This window comes from Mus caroli, chromosome 1, assembly GCF_900094665.2.
Source record: "Mus caroli chromosome 1, CAROLI_EIJ_v1.1, whole genome shotgun sequence".
Classification (NCBI taxonomy): domain Eukaryota; kingdom Metazoa; phylum Chordata; class Mammalia; order Rodentia; family Muridae; genus Mus; species Mus caroli.
Genome location: NC_034570.1, coordinates 59206964 through 59221696, shown reverse-complemented (window position 1 = coordinate 59221696; position 14733 = coordinate 59206964). Strand labels below are relative to the sequence as shown.

Genomic DNA, 14733 nt, shown 5'->3' with positions numbered 1-14733 from the left:
TTAGCGATAAACACTTCTACCTTCTGAACAGTCTCAGCAGTCCAAGAAATTAACATTTCTAAAAATCTGGACATTTTAATTGTTTACTCCAAACCTGATCATACTTAAAGAATATTACTACAAAGTATTCTGAAGACAAATATTTATATGCGCAGTAGGCACTTACAACCACCCTCCGTCTTTTACGGTGGTTGGAACTTAACACATGATCTCCCTTCTTGTGATTCTGCAGCGTAAGTGGAAACACACAGGGAGAAATGGAAACACACAGGGAGAATACCGAAGCAAAGCTGTTGTCTCAGCCTCTTCCCACTCCCAGGACGTCAACTGAACAGAGTGAGGGGAAGAAACATAAAGCTTTGCAAGCAGAGATAAGCCAGGAAGTCTCTCTATCCCATTCAAGTCTCCCAATAAGTGACACTTCTGATAGTTCCTGCAAGTGAGTACAGGCCTAGTAATTAAACACAACGTTGTAGTCCCAACTTCTGCAGAAAATACTAACAGTTTTACCAGACAATCAGCCTGGTCATGTTCGAAAAATAACTTTTCCTCTTCCAACTTGGGTTTGAGCGCTCTCGGGGCTGCAAATTGGCATAAGAGAGCAGCTCACGACCAGGGAGGGAGTGAGTGGGAGCAGTGAGTGGCTCCTTGAAGGGCTTGCAGGTTTTATATACCAGCTAAGGCCTTAGAGGGCAAATAGGGACATTTCTGATCTGGCTCATTTTCAAACCCTTTAGAATCTAAGTGTTAATCAGCCAGTCGTTTCCCTGTGTGGAGATCTCTGAGGGGTTTGTGAGAACAGAACTTATACAGCTCTGCTTTGAGTCAGACAAGGCTTTCGACTATGGTTGCTTCACGGATTTGCAGTTTAAGGTAATTTCATGACATTCTGGTGTGTGGTTGATCCCTTTGTTTCCTCTATTTAAAATACCACACAAAGCTCTTCACAGAGCTGGGTTGCTTACTATGAAGAAAAAACTTGAGCTAGAAGTCCGGAGAGAAGAAACCAGCACAAATCAAAAGGAAAGGCTTAAACGTACTGCAAGCCAATCCAAATTATTTTTTTCCTTTAAAAGAGTTGCCATGGTGATAGTGCCTCTTCATAGCAATAAAACCTAAGACAGAAGTCTAGCAGATATTTGTACTGGGAGAATGTCGCTAGATCAGGTTCGACTCGAAATTAGTTAAGACAGCCAGGGTTTGGAATGTTGAAACAACAGATATTTGGGTTGTGCTAGAATTGTGGGGTTTGGTGTAGCTGAGGCAAACCTCCTTTGTGAAGGTGAGACCACCACATAAGAACAGAGGAAGAATAAAATAGGATAAGACAGTAATATTCAGCCCTTCTTTCTACAAATGAAAAGGGAAGATTTTTGTTAAAATTTCTAGGTTAAAGAATTTTTCGGGCGGGGGGGTAGGTGAAGAAGTTATAAAGAAAGAAAGATGGAGAAAAGGCTGTATAGACTTGTGATCTGGACAAAGTTGCCTAGTTCTTGATGGCCAAGGTGAATCCAAAGGGCCCATATTTTAGTAACAGTGCGTATCTTCTTCTAAAAGCTCTGATGTATCCTAGTCTGCTGGTCAAAAGGCACGAGAGACTTTTGTCAGATGGTGAAAGCCTTGTCCTTTACACCTGCACATGAATGACACTTGTCAGTTTCCATATATACCTGAATGCATTAAATAATTTACTCAAATCTCCATAATATTCACTATCTAATACAGAAACAAAGAGCTTAGAAATGCCAGCAGGCATAAGGCAGTCAAAATTATTTCAAAGGGGTCTGTGTTAGTAAAGAGTTCTCTGACCTGTGGGACGCCCGACTCGCCAGCAAGAACGACGCAGCAACAGGATCCTTCTGCACACGTTTATTGGGCTGCGCACTGACTGTGTAGGCGAAAGACCCCGAGCCCTGGGCCTCTCACTCTTATATACTATCAGTTCCCATCCACTCACAGCAGGCCACATCACCTTACCAGGTACGCAGCTTCAGCTAATCAGGGCAGCAGGGGNATATCTCCACCAAAATGGCTTTGCCAGTNACCTGGTACACCTGCGCAGCTCTCACGATGTTTGTGGTTTATATGAGGAAGTCAGGTGCAAGTCATACGACTTAGCTGCAGTCCCTGGCGTCTTTGGGACTGCCGCCACACCCACTGCCCACACTGACCAAACCAAAAAAGATATTGCTCTAGATGTTATGAATATATAATTTGAGAGGCTTACTGGTAGTGGTCATGCTAACCAACAATGGCAGTCTACCAATGGAAACCCTAAGAATCTAGTAGGCAGAGTTCAGTCCACAGGGCTGATGTCTCTGCTGGTCTTCACAATGCATCAGAATCCCCAAGAAGCAGGCTCTACTGACAGTGGAGTAATGGACTTGCCAGCCAGAGTGAGAGCAAGCAGGCAAAGAGAGCTTCCTTCTTCCATGTCATTAATATAGGCTGTCACCAGGTGTAGCCCAGATTAAAGCTGGATCTTCCCACCTCAAAAGATCCAAATTAAAAGTGGACCATTCCATTTCAAATGATTTAATTAAGAAAATAAAATCTCTCACAGGTGCCCCAGCTGCTTGTATTTAATTCCAGATACAGCCTAGTTGAGAATCAGGAATCACGGGGTCAACCCATGTCTCCTATTTGGGGTATTTAGATATTTACAAGAGGCTACATAATTCCTGCAATTTAAGTTCAGAGTTCTTTTCTATGCATGCAATGAGATCAGAGAAAATCCTGCAGGAGTGGGGTTCTCGTCTTCCACTATGGTGTGTGTGTGTGTGTGTGTGTGTGTGTGTGTGTGTGTGATGTGAAATTCAAGTCTTTCAGGTTTGGCAGCAAGCACTATTACCCCTGAGCTATCTACTGGCACACACTTGCATTTCATGTCAAAGGAGGCCTTAACTGGCCTAAGGAGAATTTCTTCTTCACTCTTTGCTAGCCGGGAAAGGTTCCCTGGCCAAACTAACCCTCCTTATACTACTGAGGTATTCTTGAGTCAAAGGTCTAAATATTCTGTCAAAAACAAGTTCAAAACAGACTTAGGAGCCCACTGGAAGAGGGAGAATCCGTTTCCTCTGTGAGCTAGCTGGTCCATGAGAGGCTGCTTGTACTCCAGGTGATGATCCCATACCCATGCAGGCAGCACTGAGTAGACACAGTAGGTTTAAATACAGAACACATGAACCTGGGAATAAAGATGTAGGGAGGGGAATGAGGAAAGATTGAAGGGAAGGAGAAAGGGAGATAGATTTGATCAAAGCATGTTATATGCATGTATGAAATTCCCAATAAAAAACAGACACATTAGAAATAAAGAGAACAAGACTGTAGCACTGATTTATTATACCTTGTCTTCAAATGCTGGAAATCTAAACTTTCAGTACTTAAAAATTACATCACTTTGGAAACAGACTCCCAACATCAAAAACAAAATCCCCCAAAGCATTAGCTACGAAGTCAACTCCACGTCCCCCAGGTGGGGTCTGACAGTTGTATAACATCCAACCAGTGTGTGGAGTGCACAGAACAAGCTCCTATCCCATCTCCCAGCTCCAAAATTCCTTTTAATATAGTATTTTGAATAGAGGATGTATCAAATATTAAGCAGGTAACACTTGTCATAACATAAAATATGTAAGTGAAACAGGAGAGTCACAAAATCATTTATATGAGGTAACTTGGATAATCACATTCTTACAAATCAGATGGTAGTTACCTGGGATTTGGAAGATAAGAGTGTGCTTCACACCACTGAATTTTAACTTAAAAATTTTAGATGGTAAATTTTGCTCTATGTATCTGACTACAGCATATAACTGCTAAAATAAAATTTTAAATTCCTTAATTTCCTTAAGCATTGACTTAGGAATTTTCTAACTTCTAGAACACTGGGTTACTGAAGAGTGGAAAACCTACTGTGTTTCTCTTCCTACCATTCACTTCTTCCATCCTACAAGAGCAAAGGTGCCCATCTTTAAGTCTGTGACCTCCCTACTTCCCCATACAACCTAGCCATAGCCATCTCTGGGGCACACTCAGTGTGTGGCTGTGGGTATGGGGGCAGGGGGGAGAGAGCCCGCCTCCAGCCAGAGTTCCTGTGCTCTGGGCAGGCGAATGCGGGAAGACAGGAACTCTGCCAGACGCTTTCCACTTGGCCCCAGGTGGGCATCTGTCTGTATGGAGCTACTGACCCCACATTGCGGAGGGTGGACAAGGGGCAGCCCCCGGTCCAGGGTCCCCGGGTGACACTCTTGGCCAGGAGATACAAGAAGAGAGGGCAGAGGGAGAGAGGTTCCCATGCAGGCGAGAGTCCTTAGTCCGGTCTGTGCTGGAGCACAGGAAGGCCTTCTGACAGGAGATGGGAGATTAGGCACAGTCTGTTAGAAGAAAGCCTATCTATCATCCAAGCACAGTGGGCCTTGATGAACAGAGAGAGTCTATGGTTTTAGAGCTTTATTGTAGAAAGGCGGGAGAAAGGAGAGAAGGTGGAAAGAGAGAGAGGGAGAGACTGGCCATGACCAAGAGGAGAGAAGGGGAAAAGGAGAGCGAGAGGAAAGGCTAGAGAGTAAGAGGTTAGAGTAAGAGGTAAGAGAGTAAGGGGAGTAAGAGAGCAAGGAGGGGCCAAGCAGCCCCTCATAGTGGGCTAACAAGTTTTATCTTGTTGTTGCTAGGTAACTGGGAGGAGTCTAGCCTGAAAGTCAGAAGCTTGGGACAATGTCTACAAACCTTTCCACCTAGCTTCTCTTTCTCCTCTCTCCCCTCTTCCCTCTCCCCTCTCTTCTTTCCCCTCTCTCTCTTCTCTCCCCTCTCTCTCTCTCTCTCAGCTTTGCCCTCATGAATCTAAGGGAAAGTGGGCCTCGTGGCCTAGAGACCACAACCATGAGTACCACCAAGATGGTTTCAGTTTCAGCCAGTACAGTATTTGTCTTCAAGTTGATAGGAGAAAATAATGAATGATGGTGTACCATCCACCCACACAATCTGATTATTTTGTACAGAAAAGGGATTCACTTCCCTGAATGCTTTATCAAGAAAACTAAACATTGGAAGGCCCATACAGCGATGGGCATTACTAGTCATTCAAGGCTAAGGGCCGGGCGGTGGTGACACATGCCTTTAATCCCAGTACTCATAGGGGAAGGTGCTTTTCTGTGAGTTTGAAGCCAGCCTGGTCAACAGAGTTGAGTTCAACTTTCTCTCACTTTGTTAATTTCCTCAAACAGATCTGAAATCTAGTAGAGTAAGTAAATTCCAGTTTATTGAAGGTCCTCTTTATTTACAGTACAAGTCTCTAAGAAGCTATGGTAGTTATCTTTAAATAACATGTCAATCATATAAAACAGCTGGAAACAAAGTTAGAGAAATATACACATTATAATACATTAAGTACTTTTACTATTAAATCAGGCTACTGTGATTTACAATGTTATTTCCTCTAGTCTAAAACCTGTTGAAAGACATTATGTACATTTTCTTTTACAAAACTGACAAAGCAGCATTAAACAAAACTGCTTGTGATTGTAGTTTCCTTTTTTTTTCCTATAATACACTGAACCTGTTACAAAAACAACCCAAAAAAGGCATTGCACAGAAGGTTTGAATACTGCATAAGTCACTTTAGAAACTGGGTGTCCTAGGAAGACTCGGTCCCAGGCTCACAATAGTTTTCACACTTGAAACTTAGATGACTTGCCACAGGCAGATAACCTCCTTGGCACTTCTACAGAAGCCCAGTGCCAATGGCTAACATGCCAAGAAGCCATCCACCACAAAGTCACCTCAAGCCAATGCTCACGAGTGACCCCATTACATACATAGATGTCAAAGCTAGAAAACCCCTGCTCTGTCCTTCCGTAGGAAATCTTGAGACTCTGTAAGTACTCAATAGACTACAAAAGGGCTCTCCAGCTTATTTCAGCTTTCTTTTCTCAGGCAGACAGGAAAAATTCAAACTCTATTCTTTAAACAAAATTTTACGTCATCAAAATTTTTCATATTTATAAACAAGATTTTTATACACAGCAACACATAGGCATAATTTTCTCATGTTACTATCAGCTACTTTGGAATTCATATTTTGAGCATGAGATTTCTTCCTTATTCACAGCTTTTCAGCATTAATATTCTCTAGGCCATGAAAGGGAGTCAAGGAGGACAACAGCCATTCGATTCAAAGCACTGAGAACACTATATATACACACACATATACACAGCAGTTGCTAAACACAAGCAGCCAGGAGTCACACATTTGTACCACGCAAAACAGTTCAATTATGTGTTTCCCCTTCATTAACACCAGCCAGACATTAATTTAAAAAAAACAAAAAACAAATCAAGCTATCAAAGCAGAAACTCTTGCTTCAGAAAGTCACCAAAATACCTCAATATTTACTTACTTTAAACAATACTTTAAAAAGCAAAGTTGCTCTTCAATCAGGGACAAGAGAAGATGGACACGCCATGTTACTGTCAGGAGTTACTCCCCTGGAGCTCAGCTCAGATACACACTGGACTGAAACTAAAGAGAAAACCAGAAACAACACAACCCCAGCAATCTTCAAATCTATACATTCCTTTACTGATCTTTAACATCACAGCTGGACTCTTCAGTGTTCGGTGCATCTTTCCAAGGCACTGAAGAGGCCGAGGCCTAACATCAGGCAGACATAAGCCTTGTTTAGCCACACACTCAACAAGTAACCAATAGCCAGCTACTGCTTCACTGTCTACAGCAAACCTGCCACACTGTGCTGACTCGGGTGCAGACTGTCCTCTGTAGCAGCGTCCATCCAGCCCTTTGCGAATATTAACATGCTATTAGATAAAAAGTCTGAATAAAATGGAATTCTTACAACTTTATAAATGTCCAAATATCCTTGTTACAGAAAAGGCAAGAGAAACACTCGCATATTATGGGGTGAAAGCATCTCCTCACAGTTCAGGGTTTCTGGTCATGTTTTAGGTGAGACTGCTGACTAGTAAACTACTCCTTAAGTAGGAGTAACTTTACCTCTCAGCATTTCTCAGAAGCACTGGTCAGTGTGATGGAAACTTAAAATTTTACAAATCCCACCTAACTGCTAGTAGTGTTAAAAGATACTTTACAAATACATATACCCACATTTTTGATTCTCACTTAGTTTCTCTTTGCCGTTAAAAAAAAAGCTTTCCTTATTAATTCTTCACTCAGGGCTTCAGTGACTACAATTTCATTTCCTGCTTATTTTGCTTGCCCCAAATGAGAGGTAAATCTAGACTATGAACACACGTGCAGATTAAGTGCTGTTTGGCACATTACACAAATGTTTTAAACAAGCTCCTTAAAATGTTCTAAGAAAGGCTCTCAAGCTAAGGACTAAAGGCTGTTGTCACCTGCATAGAAGGTAGAATGTGAAAGCATCAAAACAGTTGGAGAATATAGATTATGGCAGGATTCCTAATTTAAGTCAAATTCCTAATAAAGCAAGCACCAATCTGTTTAACTGGCCATTAATGGAATAAATCAGATTTTTCCTAAATGTTTCAGATATTATAAGAACAAACATAAAGTCACTACACAGGAAACATATACCAAACCAAGAAGGTCTGCAAGTGCCTTCTCATGGAAAAAAATAACAAATGTGATGCCAGACAGTCATAGTCTACTAGACAGTCACAGTCTACTAGACAGTCTACCTGTCTAGTACCCTGCAGTCATGGACAGTCTAAAGCCAATCTATAGACACTCACAGAACTGAAAGGTCTTTGTGTTCAGTGGTATATATGACAGAGAAACAAAACATCATAGAGTTTGGGTTTCTTCTTCAGATCCACTTTCGTTCACAGTCTTTTTCAAATCATCTGTGTGATTTCAGCAATTCAGATCCAACCCTGTCCAGTGGTCTGGCACCATCAAGAAATACTTGTCCATTGCTTCACAAAATCTAGTCCTATACAACTCTGGAGAGACCACAGTTGGCATTTTACCTAAGACAGTGAAAGACAAAGGGAGGAATAAAGCTGTTTTAATTCAGTTGGGCAACTGACTTCACCAAACATGCACTGCCACAAGCACTCTGAAGCAGGCAGAGTGCTTCTGAAGATGAGTTCTCTTGAGGGGTGGGACATCTAAACTCAGAAATGAACTACAGAATCAAGTGTTCATCAAAGACAATCTTTTATTCAAAATCTCTGGCTTTTTAAAAACTTATTTTGAAAACCTCTGGCATGTAAATTCAGTATTTCCCCATTTATAAACTTCTTTATATTAAAGTCATTTTAGAAATGGCAAAATCAGAGACAGCCACATTGAGTTTGTTTTGTGTATAGAGAGAAGAGTCTTATGTACGCAAAGCTAGCCTTGAATTCAAGATACTCCTACCTTAGACTCCTAAGCATTGAGATTGCAATACACCACTATGCCTGGCTACCATGCTTTAAAGTCTTAAATATTCAAGGAATATATGAGAACAGTGTTAAAAATAAACAAACCAGCATTTTTCTCACCTTGTCCTCCTAAAATTCCTGTTGACTTCACAACCATCTCAAGTTTTTTGTCCCATGTAAATGTTCGAATGTAATCTACAGATAGAAAGAAGGCAGCATAAACAGAAACATTGTTGTAAGACATAAACTGCATCTTTACAGTGCTCCAAGGACTGTTCCCACATTACTCTGTTTAATTCTCACAACTGTGACACAATGTCTCTTTTTAAAGTAATTATTATTACCTTTTAATTGATATATTTTTAGAAATGAAGAAACTGAACAGAAAAGACTAGAATGAAAACTTGTTAACTTGAAATTACAAATGAAAGCCTCCAAAGTACTCAGTGATTGTAATATTGAACCAATTCAACAGAACCTCTGAGATTCTACTCCAGTGTTAACCCTGGCTGACTTACCTATGATGCCAACCACAAGCTCATTGCTAGTGTCATCTCGCCCAACCAGCAGAGAATAGTCTATAATGAGGTGGCTGGAAAGGAAATGGGCGTCGCTGTGGATGGAGGTTCTCAGCACAGATTTGGAATGGGAACGAATATAGAGAGGGTTGTCTCGAACCATCTTTAGGAGGTTTTCATCCAACAGAACCACATCACAGCTCTCTTTCCCAGTGTCAGTTTTTACATTTCGATTCCTAAGTGAACCCTTCAAATCAAAAACCTAGCAAAACAAAAATACTGTATTATTTGTACAAATTTGCCACAATGGTTAACTGGTGCAATTAAAAGGCAAAAAGATCCCTTGTAGTTACTGCCACAATATATATTTTTAAATTTTATTTCAAATTTTAACTTTTCTAATTTAAATCATAAATATACAACAATATAACTATATAACACATAAAATACATAGTATATGATACATTAAATTCATGATGATACAATGGTATCATTCGAAATAATACATAGGTACTCAGTTATTAAAACAGTTCAGAAATAATCTGTCAATTTAATCAATTTTAAAGTATAGTAACAAGTTTATCACTGGATCATCCGACAGTATGAAGGAAAACACAAACACTCTTAGGAAACTGAGAATACTAATACAACTCTATACAACCACTCAAGGCAATATAAAGGGAGAACACAAACTTCAGACTATCTGGAGGGTAAGAAATGTCAAAAAAGCTTGATGACCAGGACCAGCCCATCCTCAAACCAATGCTAGCCAGCTAGTCCTGGCTCATGAAAATGTTATAGCTACTGGCACAACGTAAAGGCAATAACCACACAGTGTAGCTCAGCCAGTGCTCGCATACAAAGGCATTCTCAGTGACAAACTACTATGCCTTATTAGATGTAAGCACAGGCTTATGTTGGAGAGGCGCTTTGAAAGCACTGTTTAAAGTTTGGGTGGAGTGCCTTGTTATCTGCAGTAGCTAGCAATGCCATTCTCACAACTTCTAGACCAACATGGACTCTAAAAGCAAACAAATGACTGACAGGTCACTGAGACTACAGGTCTCAGCTAATTCAATTTTAAAAACCATCACTCTTCTTAGCCCACCAACAACCTGATTCTAGAACACTGGATATGTTCAATTTTAAGACGAGTTACAGACTACTTTTTCTTTCTTCCAAAATAAGGGAAATGTGCACTCCTGACTAACACATTCCTCAAATTTACTACATTCAAGAACCAAAGGACAAAAGTCCTCACAGCCGAATGCCTCACAAAGTCCAGGGTCCTCACCTGTGCCATCTTTCTCCCATAGAAAAGATTTTCCATAACAAGGAGATCTAACTTCTTCTCAGTGTTGTTCTGAGAGTTCTTATAGCCAATTCTGTAAACTCCAAGAATTTTAGCCAAGGCGGTGGGCCTCTAATCGAGAAAAGATCAAAATAAACTATTACCAAAATAAAATTATCTGTAGGTGATATAATACCTGATTTCTCCACATAATATCCAGGGATAATTTTCTGTTGATATACCAGGAAAAGGCCTTTGAACCTCTTCAGTGTCAGAAATTGCAGTTGAATAAAATGCATGCAAGTAACAATAGTAGATCCTTAAGTTGTACAGTACAATATCCCTGCACAGCTGTTCAAATTCAAAAACTGTATCATCATATGGACATTCCCCTCAAATAATGTGCAACGATTACTTGACAACAGTTAGCCTCCATTCATGGCTCAGTGACAAGTGGACAAACATGAGCTACTCACTGGTTTCTTTTCTAGCTTAGCAAGCTCCCACTTATCAACATATGTTTCATATTTCTGTCTCAAAAAAATGTTAGTAAATGGGTACCTAATTTCATCTGGTCTTAATATTTTATAGTAACTTATATATGTATATAGGAATGTATATACCAATCAAAAGTTAATTGTTCAAGGTTACATGGTTTCTCAATGGCTGAGGTAGGAAAAATATCTAAAAACTATGCACTTCATCCCAACCCAATAGAGTAAGAGAGAGCCCGGTCCATGTGACCTGCTCTTACCAGAGACAACTTCTTCTTTTTTTTTTTTTTTTTAATTTTTTTATTAGATATTTTCTTCATTTACATTTCAAATGCTATCCCAAAAGTCCCCTATACCCTCCCCCTGCCCTGCTCCCCTACCAACTCACTCCCACTTCTTGGCTCTGGAGTTCCCCTGTACTGGGACACAGAAAGTTTGCTAGACCAAGGGGCCTCTCTTCCCAATGATGGCCGACTAGGCCATCTTCTGTTACATATGCAGCTAGAGACACGAGCTCTGGGGGTACTGGTTAGTTCATATTAGTGTTCCACCTATAGGGTTGCAGACCCCTTCAGCTCCTTGGGTACTTTCTCTAGCTCCTCTATTGGGGGCACTGTGTTCCATCTAATAGATGACTGTAGCCTCCACTTCTGTGTTTGCCAGGCACTGGTATAGCCTCACAGAGACAGCTATATCAGGGTCCTTTCAGCAAAATCTTGCTGGCATATGCAATAATGTCTGGGTTTGGAGGCTGATTACGGGATGGCCCCCCCGGGTGGGGCAGTCTCTGGATGGTCCATCCTTTTGTTTTAGCTCCAAACTTTGTCTCTGCAACTCCTTCCATGGATAAATCAGGACAAACTGAGAATATAGAAAACCCAATGCACTGTAACCACAAACCACAATTTAGGATTTCTACCTTTTGTTGAACAGCATTTGTGATATAATTGAAGTAGTGTGGTGCAAAGTCAAGGAAAGACTGGACTTCCAAACGAGGCATTTGCTTCAGAATGAATCTATCATCTACAAGGAAGAAATCCCGCATTATTTATCACAGTATATATTGTCCATGAAAGTGAAATCATTCCAGACTCCAAATCGTCTGTTTATTTCCTGTTTCAAGGTGTTCTTTTAAACCACACAGTGAAAATTTTGATCAAAAAGCAATTCTCAAGTGACTAAAATGCTAGGAGCCCTGAAGATACATGAACAAAAATGCCTATAACTCCATTTATATTCAATGACTCTTGAAGTTATTAAAGTTTTTATCATGCAATTAATGTATATTTTCTTGCATTCATTATACATTTGCAAAGTATACAAATTTAGCATTCAATAGGTATGCAAAGCAGAATATTAAACATATAAAGTGTCACACTGTTTACTATTGGGTAAGCCTGTGTAGGAAAGAAGTCGGTCTTTCTATATTCTGGCCAAGCACTGTTCCCTTTCTCTCATCAGTTCTGTGGCACCCAACTGAGTTTCCTATAAGATGTCTGCTACGGTTTAAATTTGAAATGTCCCCCACAGGCCATGCTAGCAAGCTTGTTCAGCCTGGTGATACTATTGTGGAAAGGTATGGAAGTGGGTGCCAGTTGCTGAACAGAGAATATTATACTCACCCCATTCCAGCCTCACTCTCTGCTTCCTATCTGTCATGACGTGAATGGCTACCTACCAAAACATGCTCCCACTGCCAACCAGTCGGGTTGAGACATGAGCCAAAACCCGCTTAGGCTGTCTCTGACAGGCATTTTGGTCACAGAGACATAAAAGTAACTAATATAGTTTCTGCATGCATTTGGAAAACTCAGAACCAGAAAGAGTGCAGGCAGTATCTGACCAACGTCTGAGCTTGTGTAGTCCTTTAAGATTTTATTCTTCCTCTCAGGAACAGAAAGAAACTAGAGCACTTTGTTTGCCAATAGCTAATATGTAATGCCACTTCAAGTGCTTTGTGAACTGTCTCAAGGCAAAGGACAAGTGCTCTGCACCACTGAGTAAGAAGAATTACCTTCGGTGGCATAGAAAGCAGCTCCTGACTTGCCTCCCCGGGCCTGCCAGGGAGATGAGTGAGAAAGGGAGCGAATGAAATCCTCCTCGCTGCTGCCCAGAATCACTTCACGCATCTTATGGAACTCTCCCGCGTAGTACAGCCGACAGTAAAACTTGGCATTAGCATCAGAAAATTCTACAAAGAGATAAAGAGGAGGACGAGGACAAGGAGGGTGAGGAGGAGGAGGAGGTACATAAAGCAGAAAATCTCTCCTTTCCTCTCCAAGCAGCAAACATAACCCTTTAGGATTCTCAGTGATGACATCTTTCCTAATGAAGTAAAAGTCCTGGTCTATGTCAACTGTGTTATGGCGAGCTTCACAGTATCAGGGAATCTCACCTAACCATTCTTACTTATCTTCTAAGACCTCAATATAAAACTCTGTTCTAAGCCAGGCAGTGGTGGCGAGCGCCTTTAATCCCAGCTCTTGGGAGGCAGAGGCAGGCAGATTTCTGAGTTCAAGGCCACCCTGGTCTACAGATCGAGTTCCAGGACAGCCAGGACTACAGAGAAACCCTGTCTCAAAAAAACAAAAACAAACAAACAAACAAAACAGACAAAAAAACCCCTGTGTTCTACTACACTGGACAGTGTATTTTCTTCATTCTACTTTAAAGCAGTTGTTCTCACATTGCCTTTTGTAAGTATGTGGTAGAAGGACTGAGCCCAGGGTCAAAGCTGCTTGGCAGGTGAGCGAGCGCTTCATCCTCAGCCCTAAGCCAGCATCGTAATGCTTGCCGAGCTCTGCACCTCTCAATTACATACAAGAAAATATGACATTTAAAACTAAAGTATATTTTAATAAATTATCATTTAAATGATGAAAATAAAGAATACAAATTTTATGTATTGAATTATAAATTAAGTAAAACTCAAACAATACCTAATACTCAGTTAAAAAAAAACAACATTTATCTAGAATGAAGTTATTTATCTTTTAGTCCCTATCCTTAGACAAATGTCATTGCATACTTACGAAGTTCCACATGAGGATTTGTGAGTTGTTTCTTCTGTGTATCTCCTCCGTCTACTTCATCTAAAGGTTTAATATCATTAGTAAAAGCAAAGCATTAGTTATAAGTTCATTTTGTCTTTTTTCCTAATATAGCAACAGAAGTTAGCAAGTCAGTAATAAAAATATCCTAATCAAATTTTTATAAAGCACACATTAGGCAGACAAATTGTGCAAATGACTTCAGTAAAAAATGTATGTTTGTTCCTGGGATTTCAACATTTCAGGCTGGATCATTTTCTTATATGCAAGTGACTTCTGTGACAGCAATAGAGTAAACTCAGCTTTTACACCAAGAATTCCCATGGTTTCCCTATCCATATTTATGATACTTTTTTCTAGGTACAAAAAAAAATGCTTTTTCGATATATTACAGTCTTAGTAGGCATCCTAAGATGTAGAAGAACAAACTATTCCTAATTTCTACATTTCAAAATCACTTGCTAAGCATCATAGCCCTTCATATCCCTCCAAGGGACACATTAAAGATACCTATAGTCCAATGGGAGCATACAGATATTAAACAAATATTTTAATTAATAGTAAAAAGTTTTTCAGCTGCTATTTGTTTTGTTTTGCTTTGTTTTGAAGCAAGGTGTTACCATATGACCTAAATTAGCCAGGAACTCACAATCCTCCTGCCTCAACCCCTTTGAGTGCTAGGATATAGCAGTGTACCACCAAGCCAATCGGAGGGTTTTGGTGTTTATATACATACATATTATATACACACACACACACACAATGTATGTTCATCATATTCTTTCCCCTCCCTCAATTCCTACAAGCTCCTCCCCAACTCCCTATCCACCCAACTTCATGCTTTTGTGTCCTCTCCTTCTTTCTCAAAAAAACAAAAAACAAAAAAAAAAATAAACAAAACATGAAAATCGAGAACAAAACAAAATCTAAAAACATGCACACATACCAAAAAAAAAAAAAAAAAAAAAAAAAAAAAAAGGCATAGAGTCTGTTTTATGCTGGCAAATTATTCC

The 14733-nt window shown here is 40.2% G+C and overlaps 1 protein-coding gene across 8 annotated transcripts in view; it reads right to left on the bottom strand.

The window, feature by feature from the left end:
* Nucleotides 1-4798: 4798 nt before the first annotated feature.
* Pikfyve (phosphoinositide kinase, FYVE-type zinc finger containing) overlaps nucleotides 4799-14733 on the bottom strand; it is a 90435-nt gene continuing 80500 nt past the window's right edge. For all 8 annotated transcript variants that reach the window (XM_029476064.1, XM_029476086.1, XM_029476091.1 and 5 more), the window contains 7 exons: nucleotides 13703-13762; nucleotides 12685-12861; nucleotides 11590-11693; nucleotides 10180-10308; nucleotides 8886-9147; nucleotides 8488-8562; nucleotides 4799-7968 (listed from right to left, as the gene is read on the bottom strand). In XM_029476064.1, the coding sequence (XP_029331924.1) occupies nucleotides 7853-7968; nucleotides 8488-8562; nucleotides 8886-9147; nucleotides 10180-10308; nucleotides 11590-11693; nucleotides 12685-12861; nucleotides 13703-13762 (923 nt within the window). In that variant the 3' untranslated portion in view covers nucleotides 4799-7852. The remainder of the gene's footprint in view (nucleotides 7969-8487; nucleotides 8563-8885; nucleotides 9148-10179; nucleotides 10309-11589; nucleotides 11694-12684; nucleotides 12862-13702; nucleotides 13763-14733) is intronic.